The 25,892-nt window shown below is 37.1% G+C and overlaps 1 protein-coding gene across 1 annotated transcript in view; it reads left to right on the forward strand.

Annotated features, from left to right (window-relative positions):
• The window catches only part of TTF2 (transcription termination factor 2), a 46,175-nt gene that overhangs the window by 11,822 nt on the left and 8,461 nt on the right, over positions 1 to 25,892 (forward strand). The window contains 16 exon segments of the mRNA XM_074263190.1: positions 1,159 to 2,037; positions 2,521 to 2,647; positions 2,996 to 3,169; positions 4,079 to 4,227; positions 6,696 to 6,777; positions 8,081 to 8,197; positions 12,725 to 12,875; positions 13,725 to 13,830; positions 16,347 to 16,385; positions 16,387 to 16,488; positions 16,490 to 16,530; positions 20,394 to 20,547; positions 20,702 to 20,793; positions 21,420 to 21,502; positions 21,979 to 22,112; positions 22,993 to 23,163. Coding sequence (XP_074119291.1) covers positions 1,159 to 2,037; positions 2,521 to 2,647; positions 2,996 to 3,169; positions 4,079 to 4,227; positions 6,696 to 6,777; positions 8,081 to 8,197; positions 12,725 to 12,875; positions 13,725 to 13,830; positions 16,347 to 16,385; positions 16,387 to 16,488; positions 16,490 to 16,530; positions 20,394 to 20,547; positions 20,702 to 20,793; positions 21,420 to 21,502; positions 21,979 to 22,112; positions 22,993 to 23,163 — 2,601 coding nt within the window.

Below are 25,892 nucleotides of genomic sequence, written 5' to 3' on the forward strand. Positions count from 1 at the left end.
TGAGGGTAGATATTGCTTCCTTTTTGTCTTTGTAGAGTACAACACCATGCTTTGCACATAACCAATGCTTAATAAACTTTTGTGATCTCAGTTGTTTAAATGCAATATAAGAAAAGGGGGGAAGTTGCAAGAGGAAAATGTAGGCTGGTTATAACAATTAAGTTAAGTGATTAAGGCTAAGTGTTTTGCCTATGATCACACAAATATTTAATGGAAGTGAGATGGGAGATCAGGTCTGCCCAACACAAGTACTGTTTCTGTCTATGTTGGGGGCAACTAAATGTCAAAATGGATAGAGCAGGAGTCCTGGTGTCTGGAGATCGGGAGTTCAAATCCTGTCTCAGACAATTGATACTTTTAGCTGTGTGACCTTGAGCAGTTCACTTAAACCCAGTTGCTTCACAAAAGCAAAACATAAAAATAAAATGGCTCTTATGCCACATTGCAAGGTGAAAATAATGCCTTCTAATAATCCCCATTTGATGACGTTATGTGGATGTGGGAAATGTGTCCATTTCAGAGTGCTTGATCATTGAAATAAGAATAATACTAATTCTCTTATGTCTAGAGAGTCAGAGAAATGTCTTTTCCTGTCCCCCCAACAACTTTGAGGGCAAGAAGTTTATCTCATTCTACAGTCAAAGAAATTGAAATCCCCAAAAGTTGAATGATTGACTTAGAGTAAGATAGCCAAGATTTGAATCCAGGTCTCCTGATTATATGTTCAGACTTTTTTGCTATAATATGCTGTTTCCTAGGGTGCATTTGTATCACTCTAGTTGCTTAAAATAGTCTGCTTAGCAAAAAAGAAAGATGCAGGCACTAAATGATATTTTGATGGCAAGAGAAAGTATTTACTATTTAGCATTTTGAGGATAGCTTTTTTACTTTTTGATTCTGCAGAACATCCTGTACAGGTTAGTCAACATTTTCTGAGACAGAAAACTAAAGTAGTACAAGGGGTCTTGTAGCAGATTATAAGTGGATTTGTAAATGAGTCTCTTTCTAGAAAGAGGGATACCTCCTGAAGAGATTCTTTTAAGGAAGTTAAAAAATTTAAGGTTATGCTTTCCATTTCTTCTGAATGAGACATTATACACATACATATCATAATTATAACTATGTGTTAGAATTTTATTTTTTAATCATCTCTTTCAGGAGCCCTGTGCTAAAGAACAGTTAAGCAATAAAACCCAGGATGCCTCTTATTGGCTCCAGCATTCTAGCCATCCAAGAAACCCTTTTAAAGTCTTAGACAAAAACCAAGAACCATCCCTCTGGAAACAACTAAACAGTGGTGAAAATGAGGAAAAGAGAGCTGAAAAGCAGCTTAAGGAAAAGAAAGACCAGCTTTTGCCACATAACAAGGAGCAGAAGTCTATGCCAGAATCCAGCATACAAGAAAAACTTCCACCCGATGTGATAATAAAGAAATCACAGGCACCAGAGAAGGGAACAATGCTTCAGAACAAAGCAAAAGATCACAAAATCTCGCACCCAGAAAGCTTTTCTCAGGTTAAGCCTGATCTGCCCACAGAGGAAGACCTCAGGAAACAGTCTATTCCTCTTAAAGAGAAGAAATCCAAGGAGGAGGGCCCCTCGGTCTCAGGTGAATCAGCACCTAAGAGAGAAGGTGAAACTAAGCCTAGGCCTCCAGGTACTGTCAGTGTAGACACTGTAAGCCTGGCCCAGAGAGAGCAGCCCCAGAACCCTAAGGTAAAGGCTGCTCTTGGTCCCCAGGCAAAAGCCAAGAGTCACGATCCACAAGGAGGAACCGATGGACCATCAGCATCAGCCACAGCTCCTGGAGAAAGGAGAGGCAGTAAGGAAAACAGTGAAGTTGTTGTTTCCTCTGAATCAGAACGCTCCCCACAGGCTCAGGTGGCTGAGAATTCTACCCAGAAAAAGAGTGTTCAGGTACCTAAGACAAGTGAACCAAGACCAATCCCAGGATTCACAACGACTTTGAAGAAGGCAGAGTCTGTGGACCCTGGGACCCAGCGTTTGCATCTCACAACACAACTGAAGCAGAAAAAGGTGACTTTAGTTTGTTTGTGGTGAGAGTAACTTTAGTATGAAAATATGGGTAGTTCAGAAGTAATACTGTCTGAAAAGTGACTCTTAGAAGTATTTGTGCTTAGCATATTTCTAGCTACTGAACCTATATACAAACTGTTGGCCCAATTAGAGAGAATTTTAGAGAGTGAGCACTTCAGATAATACTATAATGGAAATAACCTAGAACTTATTCTCTAGGATTCATTCAGCATGCATGAAAGTTTTAAGCATAATTTGCAAATAAGGGGAACAGTCTAGGGAAGTATTCGTGGCCTCCTATGAGCTTTTTTTGTCTTTGTTTTTCTGGAGCAAGAAAAATGTTAGGGAAAAAATTCCAGATCTCCATGCAACAGCTAAGCTTCAAGATGCACAGAACTTTGCTGGTTTTTTTTATTTAAAATTCTCTCTCCATTGCATGCTAAGAAGAAAAGTGCATCAGTCTTAACAGAATCTGCTTTTCAGGCTACACTGGCAACAGTGAACCTTCAGGTCCTTCCAGACAAGGGTGAGAAGCTCCTCAAGCAAATCCAAGAAGTGGAGGCTGCACTCAAAGCTCTAGACCTAGCCCCAGTGACAAGTATAAAACAAGGTAAAATAAATTATGTCCTGTTTAAACATCTGGTTGTAATGCTGAAAAGCCACTTTAGCTCACCACATAGGCAGAGTATGGTCTGATTTGCCGTTCTCTTTTTTATTTGCCCCCTATTTTTGCCTCTGAATTTTCTTCCAAAGCATGTACTAGTTTTGGAATATCCTCCTTATCCCAAAAGTAAGCTCTCTAATTTCCATTATTGAAGTAATTTTGGGAATCCTGCTTTCCCTCTCACTCATTAGAAGGGTAGTGTTGTCTACTCATATCTAATTCCTGTAACTTTCACATCATTGATTGAGTTCTTTATTTTTCTAAACTTTTGATGGTTTTCTACTTTTTGAGCAGAGAGTAATAAGGAAATCAATTTGCCATGCAACCCATTTACTAAAACTACTGCAGAAGCACCTTGCGTGGTGCCACCCAAACCATTGCACCTTCAAGATTCTCACTCCTCTGGTTTTTTGGAATTGCATGCTCTCAATCAGGCATCTGTTGGAGGATCCAGCCAACACTCTGGAGGTAAGATCAATTTTTGTTATGAAATTTTAACCATCACAGATATTGTTATAGAAAAAAGATAGGTTCTAGCTTTTGGATGCCCTTGTTCTCATGTGAAAGCAAAAGCTATTTTTGAACTCTCTCTTAATGAAATGATAGTATTCTGGGAAGTTTAACTCATTATTTAGACTTAATCCAATTCTTCTTCATATCCTTATGAGGTGGATAGACAAGTTTTTAAACATTGAAGCATTTTTTCCTAGTGCCAGTTTTCTTCTCATCAATTTTGTAAGTGGGTGAATGCATGAAAAGGTTCTCATACTGTGCTTAAAAGTGTAAAAGAACTAGGATTGTACTTTAAAAAAAAAAAAAATCTCTGCCAAAGCATCATGCATTTATTTTTAGAGTTGTATTAGTGCCTTTTGTTCTCACACAAGTCATTTCCTGTTAGACTATTTTCACCTGACTTCACTGAATACTTTATGTAGTAACAAAGGAAAATGGGTCTGCAAAACTAATCAACAAAAGGTCCTTAACTGCTAGTGTATGCGATGATCCAAATCCTTATTCATTTCTTTTCAGTCCTGTCCAACTTTCCAAGACCCCTTTGGGGTTTTCATGCAAAAACACTGGAGGGATTTGCCATTTCCTTCTCCATCTCATTTTATAGATGAAGAAACTGAGGCACACAGGGTGAAGTGACTTGCTCAGGATCACCCAGCTAGAAAGCATCCAAGGCCAGATCCAGCCCTCTGTGCACTATCGCACCACCCAACCACCTTCCACAGTCATTGTCTCCTACTTTTTAGAATTTGAATGCAGGTCCCCTGTTAACAAAACTAACATCTATTTCACTTCACTGCTTCTCAAGTTTCAAGTTTTAGGAGCCTCTGTCTAGCCAGGTTATGTAATTTATAACACTTTTCCCAGACAAAGTCCATTTGTATGGGGGCCGGATGACCCAAGATCGCCTGCAAGCTGTGTGGAAAATTACAAGTGAAGCCATTGATCAACTCCATAAGTCTCTTGAATCATGTCCTGGCAAGGAGACAGTGGCAGAAGATCCGGATGGGTTGAAGGTAAGCTGAATGAAAAAAAGTATAAGAAAAAAAGCAGCTCAGCCAGACCAACCAATACATCAAAAAAGTCTCACATTATTTGTATTTTTCTATACTTGTAGTCCCCCAGCACTGCAAAGAAAGGGGTGGAGATGTTTTTAATTATTTGAAAATTGTGTGTGTGTGTGTGTGTGTGTGTGTGTGTGTGTGTGTGTGTGTGTGTGTGTGTATAGTTTTCCTGATTCTGCTTACTTTATTTTGATCAGTTCATTTGTCTTCTCATGCTTCTCTGGTTATATTATGTCTTACTACAGTACCATAGTTCATTTAGTCATTCTTCATTTGATTGCCATCTACTTTGTTTCCATTTCTTTACTATTACAAAAAGTACTATTATGAATAATTAGATGTATGTGAGGCTTTTTCTTTTTTATCACTGACCTGTTAAGGGCATAATGGAATCAAATGATAGACATTTTATATATACTTTCTTGGTATAATTCCAAATTGTCTTCCAGAATAGTTGGACCAATTCACAACTCTTCCAAACAGTACATTGATGTGCCTGTTTTTTACAACCCCTTCAACATTCAATCAGTGAATCGATAAACATTTATTAAGTACCTGATATGTTCTAAGCACTGTGCTAAGTGCTAGAGACACAAAAAAGATGCAAAAGATGACCCCTGCTTTTAAGAAACTTTCAATTTAATCTGTTCCCATTTTCTATCATTCTTTCTAATTTGTTGAGCGTCATACAAAACCTCAAAGTTGAAATCCTTAAATTATGGGAACTTTTGTAGTCCAAGTCATGAATTTTGTTTTATATGAACAATTTGTATGAAATAGCCTAGCTTGGGGAGATTCTAATATATTATTTCTTCTTCTGGATGCTTCAGTAACTTCCCTGCTGATATCCTCTCCATTGTATTTACTAATGAAATAGTTTTATCATTAAGCTTTTGTTAAGTTTGAGCCATTCATAATCACAATCAACATTTATTAAATCCTTCCTAAGTTCCAGATATTTTACTGAGCACTAGAGATACAAAAAGAGGCAAAGGCAATCCCTGCCCTCAGAAGTTCATATTTTAATGAGGGAGATATCAAGCATACAATCGTATGTGTATAAGTTATACGCATACAATCGTATGTGTATAAGTTATACACAGGATAAATAGGAAGGAAGTAAAGAGAGAAGGCACTAGAAGTGAGAGGAGCTAGGACAGGCTTATAGAAGGTAGGATATTTGTTGAGACTGAAAGGAAGCCAGGGAACTCAGTAGTTGGAACAGAGAGAGGAGGTGTATATTCAAGATATGCTGCAAAAGTGAAATGGACAGACCTTAGATTGAATGTGGAAAATGAAAGATGATGTTGAGTCCAAGATGACTCTCAAGAGTGAGCCTGGATAGCTGTGGGACTGGGAAGACATGGCTGCCCTCTACAGCCATAGAGCAGGTAGGAGAGGGAGGGCTCAGGAGGAAAGGTAGTGAGTTCGGTAACATTTTGTTAGCTATTTTGGAGAGAAGGAAGGAGGTGGGCAGTGTGTCCACTACTTTGGGGGCAGGAGAAGGCTAAGAAAGCAGATTGGAGTTTCAGAGGTCTTGTCCCCCAGTGTGTCCCCTTTATCTGGCCCTCAGTTTCTTCACTTGTAAAATTAAGGGATTAAACTAAATGACCTTTCAAGTATTTTCCCTTCCTAAATCCTACCTTCAGATATTCTGCAGCTAGTGACTTGAATTATCTAGGGCAACTAGATACTCTTTTAGTACTTCTCTACAAATCTTGCACATCAGTACCCCATTAATCATTTTTGTTTTTGTTTTGTCTTTTCCAGTCTGAAAATCATTGTTCTTGGCAAAGGAAATAGAAGCAAGAGTTGAATAATTGTTCTATCTTTCTGTTGTCCATCCACATTGAGTAGCAGTGATATCCCTTCTTTGAATCTTCTCTTACCCATTATAACTAAAAAAAAATAATAACCTTATAAAACAAAGGAAAAAACAACAAAGTGGAATATTTGTTGCATGTGGTATTCTTTATTTGCAACAGAGCATTCAGAGTTTTAGCATTGCTAACTTATTTTCATGGTACTGCAACATATTTTTTTATTTATCCTGTCTTATCTGTCCTTATCTGTCTGCTACTAAATATGCTCATAATGCAGTCTAGAGCAAAGATAAAGGGGCTCAAAGACCTCTCTTTACTCTTCAGGTTATAAGGTAAAATGAAATGCTCCTTTAAAAATGGTAGAAGTTATTTGAATAAGGATCTGAAGAAGTCTTTGTCAAGGAGTTAGAAGAAGGAAGAAAGTAAGACAGGAGAAAAAGAAGATGGAAGGAATACTTACACTTGAATTGGTTTCATAATGACATTTCGTAAATGAAGAACATGTAATAAAGAAGCAAAGTGTTAGATTCTGAGTTACCACAACTAAGTTCAGCATGACTGGGCAAGTTATTCTTTACATTTCATTTTTCTTCTCAGGTCCCTTTGCTGCTACATCAAAGGCAGGCTTTGGCATGGTTGTTATGGAGAGAGAATCAAAAACCTCATGGAGGAATTTTAGGTAAATGGAAAAATAATGGTCTTTTTGAGTGCATGTAGCCTAATGACAGAATATCTGCAGAGGTATAGGGGAAGGAAGTGGAGAATAGTTTAAAGATAGAATCATAGCCAGTCTTATGAACCTGCTAGGAGTTTATTTGTTTGGATTTTGTTTGTTTGTTTTTTGCAGGTGGCTGTTCCTAGCTCTCCATTTCTTTTTTACTCTTGCCATTCTACTACAGACATTTATTTACTGAAATTTTTTAAAATATTGCTAACTTAAAATATATCCATGATTCTTTTCTTCTAAAATGAATGCCATATATATATATATATATATATATATATATATATATATATATATATATATATATATATACATACATATATATATATATATTCAGAATCAGTTTGTTTTAGTTACTGTTATTTTTAAAAACTTATTTGCCTTTCAGTGTTTTATTTTTATAATTCTTAGTTTTTTAAGTTTTGAGTTCCAAATTCTATCCTTCATTCCCTCTTCCTTCACTGAGATGGTAAGCAATCTGATGTAGGTTATCTGTGTATTACATGTAAAACATATTTCCATATTAGTGTCTCCAATTTTTTCTAAAATTCCCAAATTCTTTTAAAATTCATTCTATTCCCACCTGCTTTTTTTGTCTGCCCCTTGATTCGTTCTTTTCCCAGTTAAGCTCTTTCACCTATTTCTACAAGTTGCTGTTTTTTCTCAAACAGTATAATGCTATTTGCTGACCACAAGAATCTACAACTTAATTATATTTTAGTTGCTTTGGTTCTAATGAGATTTTTTTTTGTGAGTTTTCTAATAAGATTCTTTTCTGAATCCACAGCGATTAGCAAGGGGGAACTTTTATTTCTAGAATGGGCAGAAGACAAGCCTTTGTATCTTTTGTGATGTAATTAATTGCCATTAGAACTACTTCTCTTTTGGTAGCCAGCTTTTTGCATGGGAGGCACATCACTTGGTCTTAGTTTTTCCAATTTGTAAATGGAATTCAATTTAGTGAGCAAGTAAAAACACTTGAAGGGTGTTTGCTTGATATAAGGTGAAATTTGTGAACCTTTTTCAAATATGTAATTTCTGAGTACTTTGGAAGTCCTGAGTCAAGTAGAAAGAATCAAAATACATGACATTGGGAAGAAACCCTGGGACTGTTTTTAGCCAGAGAGTTTTAAGGGAAGAAAAGTAACTACAGTACCCTCTGAAGGGAAAAGGAAGCAAAAATTGTTTACATGAGCTTTGAAGGCAAGTGAATTCTTTGCTCTGAATAATTGGAGTTCTCTTCTGTGTTCTTTTCCAGCGGATGACATGGGCTTAGGCAAGACTCTGACGATGATTGCACTCATTTTATCCCAAAAAAATCAAGAACAGAAGAAAAAGAAAGACCAAAAGCTTGTTTTATGCCTCTCCAGAGATGGTAGGGTATAGGAAGTTTTCCTCTGGGCGGGGAAAAGGAGGCTTCAAATCATAAGCAGTCAAAACACCCTGGTCATTGCTAGTCCATCTATGAGGGAGCCAACTAATTTCTTAGGTATCATTTTTACTAAAAACTCAAACTGACTATAAGCTTGACTAAAATCAGCAAATTTTCTAACTAGAAAATGTTTTCAAATTAATTTTTATTTAAAAAAAAATCATCATCTTTCCCTTCCTACCTCTCTATTAAAAAGGGAAGAAAAATAAAACTTTTATAACAAATGTGAAAAACAAATTCCTTTATTGGCCATATTAAAAAAAAATATGTCTTATCTTGTACTTTGAGTCCATTAGCTCTCTGTCAGAAGGTGGGTGCATGTTTCACCATAAATCCTAAATCCTGGGTGAACATTGTGTTGCTCAGAATTTTTAAGTCTTTCAGACTTAAATTTTTAAAATGTTATTGTGTAAATTGTTTTCCTGGTGGTACAGTGAGTAGAATATTGGACCTGGAGTTAAGAAAAACTGAGCCTTAGACACTTCCTGGCAGTGTGATCCTAAGCAAGTCACTTAATCTCTGCCTCACTTTCCTCAACTGTAAAATGGGGATAATAATTACATCTGCTTCCCAGAGTTGTGAAGATGAATGAAATAATACTTATAAATCACTTGGTACCATGATTGGCACTTAGTAGATACTTAATAACTACTTGTTCTCTTCCCTTTCCCCTTCTTATTTCACGCAGCATTAGTCCATACAAGTCTTCCCAGCTTTCTCAGAAGCCTTCCTTTTCCTCATTTTTACAACACAGAATTTTTTTTTACATTCATTTGTTATCCATTGTTGGGCATCCTCTTAAGTTCCAGTTCCATTCCACAAAAAGAATGACCATAAATATTTTTGTGCATGTAAGGCTTTTCCTATTTTCTGTGATCTTTTGGGAGATATAGACGGTTAAAGGGTATATAGTTTAATAACTTTTTGAATATAGTTCAAAATTGCTTTTCAGAATGATTGAATCAATTAACAGCTCTATCAACATTGCATCACTGTACCCATTTTCCAATGGCATCTCCAAATTTGCCCTTTTTTGTCAGCTTTGCCAATCTTATGAATCTGAGATGAAACCTCAGAATTGCTTTAATTTGTACTTCTCTAATTATTAGATGTGAACCTTTTTTTTAATGTAGTTACTGATTACTTGAATTTCTTCTCTGAAAACTGCTTTTTCATATCCTCAAACTGTTTATCAGTGGAGAATGTCTCTTATTTTTGTGTTAGCATCAGTTCTTTATGTATCTTGGAAATGAGAGTTTTTTAAAATTTTATTTTTATTCAAAAAACAATAAGAAAAAAAAGTAATATAATATAAAATATGTAACAATAAATTATCAGATCAAGAAAGCATATATATTAGTAGAATTATATTCATGAATGTCCATTTTTTTTACTTCCTTGTAAATTGTTCGTTTCTCTGCTATGCACCTTTTTAATTTTATTTTTCCCCCTTTCACCACCCCCACCCCACTCCCAAGCAAACTACATTTAAGGGGAAAAAAACACACATACACACACATATATACACATACACATATACACACACTCACCACCCCCCCACATACACACACATGTCTTTCCTGTCCCTGCTGACTCTTTAATCAAGTTCTGTTCCCTAACTTGCCTTGCTATTATTTAACCTCCCCACATCCAAGGATCCCTTCCTTATCTTCCCCATCTGCCCATTTCTCTCCCCTTATTTCTTTCTAGACTTTGGAGGGTGCTATACTCTGCATGGTATAAATATAATATTGCCTATTAAACCCATTTCCCAGGTGAGTAGTCTTTCAGAACTATGAGCCCTTCTCCCTACTCTAATACCTCTGTGTCTATTTTTCTTCTGTACTTTAGGAAATAAAATTTTTATCAGAGAAACTTGCACTAATTTTTTTTTCAGTTCTTTTCTTATTTCAGATGCATTGATATTATTTATCCAAACGTTTTAAAATTTAATACATCAAAATTGTCCATTTTATACCATTGTGTAAGGAAATTAATTCTCTAATTCTTATTTGTACTGATACCTGTTACAGAGATAAAAGGATCTCTGAAACAAACTATGATAATCTAGTTCATGTTCATACTAATCTTATGGCAAAGATGAGATGTGAGCTAGATGATAAAATATAATTAAGTGGATTTGGAATTGTGGAATGATTGGATTCCAGTTAGATTGAATAGGTTAGACTATCAAAACTCCAAAAAAATGATCATTAATAATTCTATGACATCTTGTGGGAAGACCTCCAGTGGGATTTCCCAGGGATCCATGCTTGACCCTGTGTTAGTTATTTAACATGTTGATCATAGGTAGCAGGCTTATTAAATTTGAAGTGACATAAAATTAAGATAAATAACTAGAACCCTGGATATTCCAATTAGCATTTAAAAGATGTTCACTTAGAATCACAGAATTCAGGATTTGGATGAGACATCATTGCCCAATTCTTATACCAAAGGGATCCTCACTACAACTTAATCAACAAAAGGTCATCTAGTCTTCACTTGACTATCTCAAAGGAGGGGAAGCCCACTGCTTCTTGAGACAGACCTTTCACTTTGGGATGGCTCTTGTGTTACCAAATTTTTCTTGACATCAAACCTAGATTTCTCTCTTTATAATTTCTCCCCATTCTTTCTGATTTTTCTCTCTGCAGCCAAATAGAATGAATCCAATCCCTCTTCCATGTGACAGCCCCTTTGCATGTTAGTAGACACAGGTCACATCCCCCAAGACTTCTTTTGTTCTGACTAAATATGCCTGGTTCCTTCAGTTGATCTTCATTGGTCATGAACTAAAGGCCCCTTCCCCATTCTGGCAGCTATCCTCCACATGTTCTCCCATTTTTTGTTGCCCTTAAACTGTCCGCCCAGAACTGAATCCATTACTGTATATGAGGTCTGAGAAGGGCCTGGTATGGGGAGGACTATCAGCTGGAAGCTAAGCCCTTCTTCATGAAGTTCCAAGTGGGGTTAGCTTTTTTGGCTGATACAGCACACTGCTGACTCATGGAGCTTAAACCCCTAGGTCTTTTGCAAACAAATTGTTGTCTAACTATGGCCAAACTTGTAAAATTGATTTCTGGTATCATATGTAAAGCTTGGCATTTATTTCTGCTGAGTTTCATCTTACTAATTTCAGCTCAGTGCCCTTGCTTGTCTAGATCTTTTTGGATTCTGTTGTCTTGTTTGTTAGCTGTACTTATCCTACTGACACCTATAAATTTCAAGCTTTTATCCAAAAGGCAGTGATTAAAGTCTTAAATGGTACAAGTCTAGAACAGATCCCTTTGGTACTCCACTGAGGACTTACTGATACATTGACATTGAATTGTTAATCACTACTGTTTGAGCCTAGTGATCTGACCAGTTCTGAATCCATATTTAGTAATACTATAACCAAATTTGCACAATTTTTTCCATTGTTTTATTTTTTATTTTCTTAAAAAATTTTATTTCTTAAAAAAATTTATTATATTTTTCTTTGTTAAATGTTTCCTATTTACATTCTTATTTTTTATTTATTTAGTGTTCTTTTCTTTTTCAATTTTGGGTTTGAGGTCCTCTCTCTTACTCCTTCACCACTGAGAAGGCAGACAATAAATGATGCATGTGAAATCATGTAAAACATTTTCATATTAGCCATATTATTCCCCCCAGCCCCCCCAAATAATAAAAAACTTATATTTTAGTGTGATCTCAGAGTTCATTGGTTCTCTTTCTGGAAGAGAATTTTTTTTTTAGAATCCTATGTTCTTTGGATTTAACTTGAATCACACAAAAATAATTCTAAACATAAATTAGATGCTGGAAAAAATTTTTAATTTAACCATCCACCATCAGAGACCCTACTGGAAATGAAAAAAGACCATGTTTATCATTAAAATGGAACCCACTTCCATTATAGGGAAGAGTAACTAATGCATATATTTGAACATTTTTCACAGATTTCTCAATCATGTAAACAGAAAGGCCCAAGTAAAGGTCAACCTAAATAATTTATGTTTGGCTTTGGAGATTGTTTTTTATACTTACATTTGAATATGTGTTCTTGTTTTGAGGATTTGCTGCACTTTGAAATGATACACACCCTGAAGATCCAAGTAATACTAGAATATTATCAAATATCTTCTTGTCACTCATTCTACCCCTTCTTCCCTTTTCAATCAGATGATAAATAGTCTTACTTTTTAGATGATACAAAGCACCAGCCTAAGAAGGTCTTCAACACAGTTCTGTGTACGAACAAGGAGCCATTCTTGGATTATAGCTTTATGAGAGAAAGGAATGAAAGTAGCTAAAGTAATTTGATTTACAAAAACATTCCTTTCTAGTTTATGTTCAGAAACTGCCCCAGAAATAAGAGTAATAAATGATAAAAATAAAAATTGAGTGATCAAGAAAAGGTGATGGGTCAATAAGAACTTAAAGTAAGATTTGATCATATGACTGTATGTTTTTTCTCTTAAGATTCCACCAGATTTACATCCCATGGCACTCTAATTATTTGTCCTGCTTCTCTGATTCATCATTGGAAAAAGGAAATAGAAAAACGTGTGAGCAACAACAGGCTGAGAATCTATCTTTACCATGGATCCAGTCGAGAGCAACATGCAAAAGTGTAAGTGGAAGATGACTGTGAGCCTGAAAATATTCAATATCCAGTTAGTTTGAGGGGAATAGTAGGCTAAAATTGACCTTTATTTCAAGACCAGCATGGGGATATCTCTTCTGTCTCCTATTTACTATCCCATTTAGATTCCATTCTAACTAATGTTATTAATACGTGTGATGGCCAAAATACAAATTTTCAATTCGGAATCAATCACTTTAATTCATATTTGGAAGTGGAGAAAAAAATCAAATGATCTTTCACCAGAGATCTCATTGGAAAAGGAAGGAAAAATCATGTTTGGGGTTAGAATAGAAAACAGTTCCTTCGATCATAGTGTAGAGTAATATGCATATATTAAGAGCCAAATATTGGCCTTTTCTTATTTTTGGCACTATTGAAGATGGTAACCTAGAAGGCCTTGGGATACTTTGAGTTTGCCATCAGGTGGCAGTAGCACTCACCCAGGGAAGAGAAAAAGTTATTTAAAAGTATTCTAGAATCCATGTTTCTCCTAGTTTAGGGGATTTTCAGTATCTCTGATTCTTTTTTTCCCCCTTTATATTCTTTCTTCATTAGGAGTGAAACCAGCCCAGCCTTATACAGTATATACGAGATAATACATTTGAAAACTTGTGTGGATGAATTTCATTGTTTATTATCTTTGGCATTATATATAAGTCATGTGACAGATGTTAGTTTCATGAATAATGGTTCATAGTAATGTAAGATTTTAAAGATTTGTAAAGTAATTTTTTCTCCACAATAACTTAATCAGGTGCAGGCACAGGGACTTCCCAAGTATTAGTTCTGCCTTCCTAATTTATTTATGCATTTCCATATCTCATGTTTATATAGCCTCTCCAGGTACGATGTAGTAATCACCACTTATAGTCTTCTTGCCAAGGAGATCCCTACCAGGAAGGAAGAGGGAGATGTCCCTGCTACTGATGTCTGTGTGGAGGTGAGGTGCTTTGAGAGAAAACAATTTTAGAGACCGTATATCATTAACTGGAGTGGAAGTTTTTACTAACTCATAGAGTTAACACTTCATCTCTTTAAATCTGCAAAATGGAACCCATTTATAATATGCCTTACAGATTGGAGTGAATATCTGCTTCTCTAACCTACCTTTATCACTTTTGCAATCTTCTGTGCACTTCAGCAAACATTCATTTATTATTCATGTATATTTTTATATGTATATGTATATATTTTATGTTGAAATTGGGCATATTTCAAATTAATTCTTTTTTTTTTTTTTGAGTTTTTAAACTTAAGTACAAAATAAGAAAAGAAAAATAGTTGCTGTGTACACAGTAGAACATGAGAGGATTCAATATAAAGCAATACATTTTCATTTCAAGAAAACCTAGACAATTAATACAAATACTCTATAAATATATGCTACAAAATACTATGTAATATATAAATATACTATATAATAAATACATTGTTTTCAAAGGCATCCTGCCTCTGTTTGCTTCCACGTAGCTTTTTTTTGGTCCTCTACTGTGTATTTTTTACTTAATTTTTCCCAATCTTCCCCACCCTCCAAATGAAGGCTACAAGTAGGCATGGAGACACACATCTACATATCTACATATATATTGATATCTATAAACATACACATATATGTAAGATGCTTATTTCTGCTTATCATCTATTTTTCTGGAAGTGGATAGCATCTTATCTCATAAGTCTGAGCCTTTCCATGTTTTTCTAAATCAACCAGCCATTTCCTAGACCACAGCAATATTCCAACCCAATCATATTCTATCTGAGAGATTGTCTATGAAAAATTTCCCTCCATTTTCCGCATTTCTTTTCTTGGATGCATAAGTTTTATTTATTCAAGAATATTTCTATTTAAAAATAATCAAAATTAGCCATTTTACACTTTAACAATGTTCTTCCTTACTATTTACTCTATTTCCTTTACATCTGGTTACTTTGAAGTTCCTGACCTTTTATTTTTCTAATAGAACTTTGTTATTATTTTTTTCTAACTCAGTAAGATAATTTTTTGGTAATTTAATTAGAATGGCATTACATGAATAGATTACTTAGATAAAATTGCCTTTTTTTTTTTTTATTGGCTTTTCCTACCCATCAACAGTAAATAAACATCATTTCAATTATTTAGGTCTAAATTTATTTGTATAACAAATGTTTTATATATATGTTCTTATAAATATTTTAGCAGAATATTGACAAATAAACACTAATAATTATTTTGTTAACAATGGAAAATTCCTGTGTCTGTTTTGACAGGTATGTTCTTAGGTATTTTATACCATCTAGTTATTTTAAATGGACTAAGGCAATATTGAATAATATGGCTGACACGATGTATCTTTTGTTTAAATCTGTTTTTTTCTCTCTTTAAAACTATTTTAGCTTTAACTTTGTTTGAAGTCATGATTACTATCCCTGCTTTTTATGTTTGTGTGTATGTCTCATTTTTATAGAATTTCCTGAAAGCAAAACCATGCTCTCCATCATTTCTTTTTTTTTCCCCCTTTTCCTGAAGCAATTGGTGGTTAAGTGACTTGCCCCCAGGGTCACACAGCTAAGGAGTGTTAAGTATCTGAGACTAGATTAGAACTCAAGTCCTCCTCACTTCAAGGCTGGTATTCTATCCACTGCACCACTGAGCTGCCCCTCCAGCATTTTTTATAGTAAAAATAGGTCTTGTTGTAATAACAACATGAATACAGGAAGCTTATGTGTGTTGACTCATAGTTTTCCACAAGGATAATCAGTGTATTACTTTACTTTTTGGATACTTTAATAATGCAAATTCTATACACATCTCTATCCATATTCATGCTATCTTAAAAAAAGATAATTGTGGCAAATAAATGAGAGGTCAGAGTGTAGGAAAGTAATAGATATAATCAAGAAAGTTCACTTTTTAGGTAAGCTTATGATTGGTTTTAGTACAACCTCATAATGAAGAATGTGTGACATTGATAATTCTTTATTGAATGAATACTTTATTTTTAGTAGTAAGTTGTTTTTTATGGTGGCAACAAACCCAATTTAAAGAAAAAAAATGACAGCCCCGTGAATGTCTGTTGTCCCTGAATAGTAATCATGTAAATATTTTCCACATTATTTGCATTTAGCGCATGTACTGCTGCAATAAGTATCAATTGCAGTTTTTGTATTTATAGATTTATCTCTTTGTGGTAATTTTTAGAATGCGGCCATTGTGAATGGAGAGGCTTTCTTTTACCCTGTTTTTGAAAGATTGCTTTCTGCTTTAGAAAGTAAAGGTATTCTTAGGTGTTATCCAGATTTAAGTTCTTACTGAAGAAATATGGATAAGGTGATGAGGTAGAGACAAGTTGCTTATGTATATCTCTTCAATTAGATTAGGAACCAGGAATTGAAACCAATTCTCAGTTTAATGTTCTTACCATTAGCTTGAAGTTATTGCATCACCAAGCTATTATTGGTTCTTATCTTCTCTAGGACTGCACGTCACCATTGCTTCAAATAGTCTGGGCTCGCGGTCATACTGGATGAGGCTCACAATATTAAAAATCCCCGAGTGCAGACCTCCATAGCTGTATGTAAGCTGCAGGCTTGTGCCCGCTGGGCTGTCACTGGAACCCCCCATTCAGAATAATTTGCTGGACATGTATTCATTACTGAGGTAAACTGTCTGTCTAAGATTCACGTGGTTTGGTTTGGAGAGTATCCCCTTCATGGAGAATCTGAATCTGAATCAGGTTTCTTATACAACAAGATGAATCTACTAATCTTTTTAATAGCAAAAAGTCTTTATAAATTAATGCTGCTTGATTGGTAAATGATTGCGTTTTTTTATAAGAGGTCTTTGCATTTATTGAAGTAACTTATAACTTATGCAGATCTGTAACATTACTTAATATACATTTTTCCATTTGCTTCTGTTTGATTCGCCAAGTAATCCTGTGAGCTAAATATCTGATTGAATGAAATCAGTGGGTGAAAGAAAAAAAAAAACATTTATTTATTTTTTATTTTTTTAAATTTTATTTTAAAAAACAATAAGAAAAAAAGAAAAGCAGAAAATAAATACAAAACAAAATAAAACAAAACAAAAGAGAACATTGTTGTATACTCAGCGGAACATCAGGGAGGATTCAAAATATATAACAACAAATTAACAGATCAAGAAATACTTCCTTAAAATATATTAGTAGAAGAAATTATATCATGAACACCCATCTTTTCTTTATTTCCTTGTAAATTGCTTCACACCTTTTTTACTTTATTCTTTTTTCTCTTTCATCCCTTCAACATCTTCAAGCAAGCTATAGTTAAGAAAAGATATATTTATGTATACATATATATGTAAATCTCTATACACACATACACACACACATACACACACATACATCTTTCCTATCCTTCCTGACTTTGTTTTAATTCTGCTTCTTAACTTGCTTTGCTATTACTTAACCTTCTCTTCCCCCATGGATCTCCCTCCCTTCTCTTCTTCCCACACCCTTAGCTTCCCTTATTTCTTTATAGATTTTGGAGGGTGCTATACCTTTGTGGTATAAATGTAGTTTTGCCAATTAAACCCATTCCCAATGTGAGAAGGTTTTCAGAGCTACCAGCCCTCCTCTTCCCTCCTCATGCCTCTGTGCCTATTCCTCTGCACCTCATTTGTATAATTACTATTTTTACCGTAACATTGCCAGGATTTCTTTTGAGCTACCCTATTGTTGATGTGAATCTTAAATATATAGTATACATTTCCCATGTGAAAAAGAAAAAACATGCCATTTGTCCATGTTGAGTTCTTTGAACTTGAACTTTGGTATTGAGTCTTATGTGTTAAACTTTCTGTTAAGTTCAAATTTGGTTGATAGAAAGTCCTGAAAATCTGCAAGTTCATTGAATGTCCATTTTTTTCTCATTCAATATTATGGTTAATTTTGCTGGACACGATATTTTTGGCCACAGGCCTAGTTGTTTTGATTGTTGGTAGATATCATTCCAGGACCTCTGCCGCCTTTTATAGTGCTTGCTAATAAGTCCTATACTAATCATAGTTCCAGTTTATTTGAATTGATTTTTTTTCCCTGTTTCTTATAAAATTTTCTCCTTGATCTGGGGGTTTTGAAATTTGTCAGTAATATCCCTGTGTGTTTTCCACAAAAGATCTCTTTGAGGTGGTGATTGGAGGATTTTTTCTATTTCTGCTTTCTTCTCGTGTTCTATCATTCCAGGTCAATTTTCTTGTATTTTCTACATTATTGTGTCAAGGTTCTTTTTTTTTTTTTTTTTTTTGTCACAACTTTTAGGCAGTCCATCTAGGGGAGGGGGATGGGAGAAAGGAGGGGAAAATTGCATAAGGTTTTGCAAGGGTCTATGTTGAAAAATTATCCATGCATATGTTTTGAAAATAAAAAGCTTTAATAAAAAATATAATATACAACTTTCAGGCAGTCCAATTATTCTTATATTTTCTTTTGATCTGTTCTCCAGATCTGTTGTTTTCTTATAAGATGTTTCACAATCTGTTCTATTTTCTCATTCTTTAGAATCTGTTTTGTTTTTTCTTGGTCTCTCATAACTTCACTGGCTTCCCCTTGCTCAATTCTAATTTTTAGAGAGTTTTTTTTTTTCCATCTTTGAGACTCTGCTTCTTTTCTAGTTGGTTAAATTTTTTTTTCATAATCTTGTTTTTCTTGGACAGTTTTTATCTGATTTTTAAAAATAAGGGGTATTTGGATAAGCACTTCTAATCATTGGGGTGGGGGTGATGGGGTCTCTAGCTTCCCTTTAGCTCTCCCCTTTGACTAGGAACTCCAAGCCAAGAGTTCTCCCCTCCAGCAAGTGTCCCCAGCCAGGTCCCTGCTCGGCTCGTTCTGCACTCACTGGGTGCTGGCTCCTTCTCACCCAGAGCCAAGCCTCAACAGGACAGCCAGGCCTGGTGTTCCCAATCAGCCCAGGTTCATTCAGTCTTCCTGGACCCAAACCTCAGCTACACAAACAATATGGGAGGTGAAAGAGACGTCTCTGTGGTTCTTCCTGAGGCTCTAACCACAGCCAGTTAGCCCCAAGGATCCCCCTTAATGTTTCTGTGGAGCTAGCCTGGAGGTGTTTGCACTAATCGTGGCTTCAGATCTTCTTTGGTTCTATCCAGAGGACCCCAGATCAGCCCCAGGTCTTCCTGATTTTCCTCTAGTCTATGTTCACCCTGAGCCTCAAATTTGTTCTATTTGTGGGGATAATCAGGAAAGCTTGAAATTTACCAACCTCTTCTGCCACTTTTCCAGAATCCTTCCCCTTCCCTCCCAAAAAAGCATCTGTTAAGCACTTTTTGTATACCACATACTGTGTCAAATGCCAGGGATACAAAGAGAAGACAGTCTTTGCTTGTAAGGAACTCATTGTAATGGGAGAGGTTTTGGCTAAAGTTCAATTAGAAAAAACCCAGTGGTCCTTAGAGTGAAGCATTAAGACATGGTAATATGCCTTCTTTAATGTCATTTCTATTGATAAGGCCATTTCTTTTTCTGATATTGAACTATGACACAGTGCCAAGGACTTTGGGGGTGAACATTTTCTTTTCTGGATCTGCAGTAACTATGGTTACTGGGCAAGGGGCCGTAATTAGTTACCAGTTCTAATCTCCAGAAGGGATGCTTTTTTTGTAAATGGCTTTAGAGTCAACCTGGAAGTAGGACTGATACTCTTGTGCTTACCTGTCCTTTGGTGGCAGTTGTTCAGTGGATGATGGTAGGAATGAGGGGGCCCTTTTCCATAAGGGTTGTATCCCTGGATAATGACTGGGAGTTGGGAAGCAAGATTGATGGTCTGGGCAGTGCTGCTGTGCTTGAGGTTCTTGGGTATAGGTGTTGGTCAGAATGGTGGGGGACTGCTGCCTACTCTCTCTGTGTCAGGATACCTTGCTGCTTATAGTTGTTATTATTCCTGTTTGTTAGATGAGTAAACTGAGACTTGGAGAGGTAAATTATTTACATGTGGCTAACCACTTAGTAAGCTCAGAGGTCAGAGGTGAACATATCTCTGTCAACTACAAATATAATGTAGCTTTTCAACCATACCACCCTATCTCTCGAATGCCAAATAAATTGACTTGAAACAAAACAAAAAGTTCATTTAGAACAACAGAAAATCGTGGACTTATTCTTTTTCAAAAAGCAGGGTCTAGAGCAAAGTCCAGTTTATTTGAGGCAAGCACAAAGGAGTATTGTTGGTTGTTCCATAATGTATTCCTGCAGGGATGTAAGACTGATTTATAGAAAATTTCACTACTTGGTTATTGTGCTCTTGTTTCTGTCTACAGATATGGAGAAATTCCCATGTTGTCATGTGGTTTTAGTAACTGATCATACTGTCTTGATCTATTTGATGGGGCTTGGCTTGATGATCTCTTTTTAGTATACTTGGATGACAGATGAAACACAAAATATGGTTTACTTTTCCTTTCAGGTTATGTTTTAACCTTTTACTGGTATTTCTTTTTTCTATCTCTAAATCTCCTTCAAAAATTAGGTTTCTCCGTTGTTCTCCATTTGATGAGTTTAAGCTGTGGAAGAATCAGGTTGACAATGGTACCGCAAAAGGAGGGGAAAGGTTAAGTATTTTAACCAAGAGTCTTTTACTGAGAAGAACAAAAGACCAGATGGATTCAACTGGCAAACCTCTGGTAACTTCATTTATATTTTTCACTTAAATTCCCAGAGAAGGAGGGAGATGATGTCCTTTTCATTGTGCTCAAATAGATACCTGCTTGACTTCATGGATATTATAAATTATGTGTGTCTGCACCCCAGCTTAGTATTTATTTTGCTCTCCATCAGGTGATATTGCCCCAACGCCACTTTAAGTTGCACCGATTAAAACTATCAGAGGATGAAAAGGCTGTTTATGATGTCCTTTTCACAAAATCAAGGTGTGTGATTTTTTTTTTTAAAGTGCACTTTATTTCTCTCTGTCTCTGTCTTTCATATCACTCAGACTCTTTTCTTTGGTACTAAGTGAAAGGTTACATTGGGGTCTTTGACTATGTATTGTATTTGGATTTGTTGGATCTTCCTTTTTTCATATTTGCTTTCTAAAACAAAAATCCCTCAGTGTAGTTTGTATTCAGCGCCCTATCATACCAATATTCTTTCTGCCTTATTAGTCAGTGTATAATATTTGGAATCTCACTTGGCCTTTTTCTTTACCTTGCTCAGTGATACATTAATAATAGCAGCTATCTTTCCCCCTCGATCTCAGGTTTTTTCTCTGTTGCTTTCTGTTTTTGTGACTTTTTCTGTCTTTTGTTAAAAAAACAAACTTTTTCTAGTTCTTATAACATCATATTTGGTTATCGTTTCTTATTATATTGATTTCAGCTGATGGGCTGTCTGGTGCCAGTAGCCTGGTGCTGCTGGGACACAGCCATGGTGATCATGACCTTCACTTGAGGGTTTCTTTGAACGCCTGTGGGCGGCTGTGGGAAGTGTTGTGTGTAATAGAACGCTTTGTGAGTGCAAGTGGTGGTTATCGTAGTCTCTCTTTTGTTTGAGCCAGGTCAACTCTGCAGTCCTACTTAAAAAGGCACATGGGTGAGAACAAGCAGTCTGGAAGGACCCCTGCTAATCCCTTCAGCAGAGGTAGGCCCTGCTCCAGCCTGAGTGTGGGGATTCACCCCAAAGACTGACAGTCCCGTCAGTGCAGGCTCTTCCCTGTGCTGACTCCATCTGTTGCAGCAGATCGCCTCCTCGGTAGCCATGTCATAAGCACACGTGCTGGTAGGGGCTTCTTGGGGCAACATTCATTCAGCCTCCAACTAGGCCTTAGTTCTGTCAGGGAGCCTAGCTGGCCACCTTGCCAGCTCTGGCCATGGGGAGTCTGAAGAGCCCAGGTCCCCTTCCACATACAGTGGAGGGCAGCCGCAATATATGTGATGGCAGGTGGCCTGTGGTGGAGGGACATGGACCCAACGAAATGCCCTCCAAGGCATTTAGTCAGATATCTTCCTGGAGAAGGTCCACAGTTTTTCAGAAGCTGTCTTCCAAGTCAATAGAGCTATGTTCAGATTCTGCTGTCTGCCCTGCACTTCATCTTTTGGTTTGTTTCTCTCTGGCAGTGACAAAGGAATTTGAGTCCTGTGCCCCTGGGCCCAGCACCCCAGCCGCCTCCCAGTGTTCTAGCACCGTCCACATCCTGTCCCTGTTGCTGAGGCTCCGCCAGTGCTGTTGTCATCTCTCTCTGTTAAAATCAGTAAGGAAAACATTCAGCATCCCCCTAATGCTCTGGTAAATTAAGAAGCCCCAGGTCTGTTTTAGTTAGAATGCTGTCTGCTCTCTGGCTGCCAGGTCAGGGGCTAATCTTTTATTAAGGGGCGGACCGGGAGTGCCACAGACTTGGGTGACTCAGTGTTATTCTTCCTCTGCAGTCACTGTTGCCACTGTTTGAGACTGGCTGTAGTGGGCAGTTGGTGCTGTGAACAGGGATTACTTGGGCTTTCAGATGGAGGCGTGTCAGCTAGTACCCATAAGCCACTTAACTAAAGGATCACTTATATGCTTTTGCCTGGTTAATTTGGTGGCACTGTCTCTATAATTAATTTTTATTATAGATTTATATGTATATACATATGTATTTATGTATAAATAATTTTGATTTTTGTGGGGCTGAAGAACTGAATGGAATTACCTTTTACTCTGAGATTACTCTTAAAATTTTTTTTTTTTTTTGTCTTTTTCTGAGGCTGGGGTTAAGTGACTTGCCCAGGGTCACACAGATAGGAAGTATTAAGTGTCTGAGACCAGTGTCGGGTCCTCCTGAATTCAAGGTTGGTGCTCTATCCACTGCGCCACCTAGCTGCCCCCACTCTTAAATTTAAATAACTGAAATGGAGTTTGAAAATTAGGAAAAATGGACACGTCATTATCTTTTTATTGCTTGCCACTTTTTCAGTATTGTTGGAATTGCGCTTTGATTAATGTTTCTGTGAGGATTTACTGATGGTATAGTGTAAAAGATTTTGTTAACTGTTGAGCACAGCCCTAGCGTGGATCAGCAGTTTGGCTAGTTTTCTAACCTGGCATAGGCCTCTGGGCCTTTTTTGCTGACCTTGGATTTGTTTCATCATCTCTAGACTCTTGACCAGACTGAGCTGAAGAATGAAGGCCTGTTGTTTACCCTGGAGGAGCAGCTCAGTGCATTGACCCTGTCAGAACTCCATACCCCGGATCCGTCTGCCACCGTCAGCCTTAATGGCACCCAGTTCAATGTGGAACTCTTTGAGGACACGAGAGAGAGTACCAAGGTATTGTGTGGTGGAGAGTCATCGCCCTTGCGGGGGAAGGCGTGAAAGTCTTGCTGGGATTTCAACTGGCGAATTTCACTTTCCTCCAGTCTTCAACTCCTTTCAGATTTGGTCATGGCCAAACCCTGTGTTGAAGAGAACAAAGCTGGCAGAAAACAGCAAATTTGAGAAGGGCCAGGTTACCTCGGCTGATTATTCATGGTCTGAGGCATTTTAAAAAAGAACAATATTTTTCTGGGATGTGAAATATACATTACATTGGGGGGAGGGGAAATGCCCAAGCACTGAACAAAGCTGCAAATATTTCTTTTAGAAAGAGCTTTTATCAGAAAGCCACAGAAGGAATCTGAATCTATGAAATGTGGGCTATACCTGAGAGCCAGCTGGTTTTTGCTCACTGAAAAGCTTCTGGCTATAAGTATTGTTTCTTACATGGCCTGCTACCTTCATTAATCAGTCCATTCTAGTTCCATTAAAGCTTATTAAGTCTGACAGTTCCTTCCAGAGGGTGGCAGAGATAGGATGTAAACTGGCTCCCAGCCACACTCTCTGTTAGCTGGACATTTGTGTGCTCTTCTCCACCCTCCCCTAAGTTCGCGTCCCCTTCTCGGTGTTTCTGAATGAAGCGTGCCGTTCTTACCCTTAAGTTCCTTCTTTATCACAACTGTCCTCCTGGTTTGAAGCTTTTTGTGTTTGCACGAGCGCCTGAGAGGGAAGTTGCTGCCTGTAGAGAACAAGGGAATGGTTTTGTTTTAACAGAAGGAGTATGCTGCTGTGTGGTTAAAACTCTAAATGGCCTCAGCTCGTTTGCTGCCATTGCACCTCAGCAGCTGAGAGAAGCGTAGCAGGGCTGTGTGGAACGAGAGCCTTCTTGTGCCAGCCATTCCAGAAGTTGGCCAGAGAAACTGAGGGTCTGGTGGGCTGGGCCGTCATCCAGCCTCTGTCATTTATTAGCCGGATGGTCTTTACAAGACAAGTGTATAGCACAATGCCTGACACCCTCCAAGCAGAGTAAATGATTGTTGGTTGATTTACCCACTCTGAGCCTGTTTCTCTGCTTTAAAATGAGAAAAAGAATCTCATTAATTAATTAATCACACACACACACATACACATGCGCACGCGGGAGAGGGAGACCCAGATCATATAAATTGTGTCTGAGGCAGGATTTGAATTCAGAGAATAGTCTCCTGCCTCTAGGCCTGGGCCCCCAGCTGTCCAGAGGAGCACTTACTAGGTGCCATGACCTAAACAAGCCACTTAAGCTCCCTGAGCCTCTCCTGCTTCTGATTCTGGATGCGGTTCTTTGTGCCTCTCCTTTGTGACCTCCATCCCATTTCTGGAGAGCTTCCCCCCCTCCCCCTGTCCCTTCTCTTCTTTAGTGCTCCCCTTGCTGGAGGCTCCTTTGCTGCTGCTGCCCACAGACCTGCTGAGGCCTTCACATGCCCGTGTCCTCTCGAGTTCTGATCTTTCACCACCCATCTCTTGGAGCAGCTTACCATTGCCTCTGCCTCCCCTCCCACTCATTCTCACGCCTCTCAGTAAGGCTTTCACCCACACCCATAGATAAACATTGCTGTGTACTTCAGGGCTCTGTCCTCACCCTCAGCTCTCACTCTCCACACTCCTGGTTAATCTCTTCTGCTCCTATGGGTTCATTTAATTACCTCCATTCAGAGGACATAACACACATCTGGGGTTCAGTTAATGATCTTCATTCAGAGGCCTCCCATACATGCATACATATATACTTAGTCTTTCTCCCTCTAACTAGTGTTACATCACTAATTTCTTGTTGGATACAACCACTTAGCTGTCTCACTAGCTTTTTAAACAACCCCTACAAAATGGATTGGTCTTGGTTTTTTTCCATGTACAAAAAAAAAGATTATAATCTCTGTAGCATTTACCTCAGAGTGTTATAAGAATCCAACATGATAATGATATCAAATACTTTGGAGATCTAAAAACACTATATAAATCTGTTGTTTTAAAAAAAAAAAGTATTACATAACAGGATGAACTTAATTTTTTCAGTTTTAAGATTCAATCTCCATATAACCAATGAATGCCCTGGAACTTTAATGAAAGACCGCCGACCCAGTCATGGGCATCGGATGGGTTAGAACAACAATTAGAGTAAAGAAGAAAAGTAGAGGTGAAGGAGGTAGTTTTTGTAATGAATTAGTCATTCAACAAATAAATGAATCTGTGTTGACAAAGAGGCTTTATGAGATAAGCATTTTGGGAATGATTAGTGTAAAGGAAAAGGGCATCAGTAAAATGTTAGAAGAAAAATACAGTTGTTGAATTACGTGACCTAATCAAACTGGAACTTAAAGTTCATTTCTATTTATGGTACAATGAAAGTTTTAGTTTGGGTGCAAAGAAAAGGAGTCATTTGACTATTTCTCTCTGTTTCATCCACTCACACTATTCAGTAGATTAGCCTATTGACAGGCAATTATTCGTAGGAAGCAATATTGAGTAGTACCTGTTTAAACGATCATGATCATATGGGAAAGATACAAATGAATATATTCAGTTCAGGATTTTAAGTGTGTGTGTGTGTGTGTGTGTGTGTATGGTTTCTCTACATGATACTATGCAAAACCCTGTTGTATATAAAACATAATCCCAGCTCTGTGGATTCTTGTAATTTTAATGTATACAAGTAATATATAAATGGGTTTTTCATAAACTTACAAATTAATCTTTCTTTTATCTAG

The sequence above is a fragment of the Sminthopsis crassicaudata genome, chromosome 4, assembly GCF_048593235.1.
Source record: "Sminthopsis crassicaudata isolate SCR6 chromosome 4, ASM4859323v1, whole genome shotgun sequence".
In the NCBI taxonomy this organism is placed as follows: Eukaryota; Metazoa; Chordata; class Mammalia; order Dasyuromorphia; family Dasyuridae; genus Sminthopsis; species Sminthopsis crassicaudata.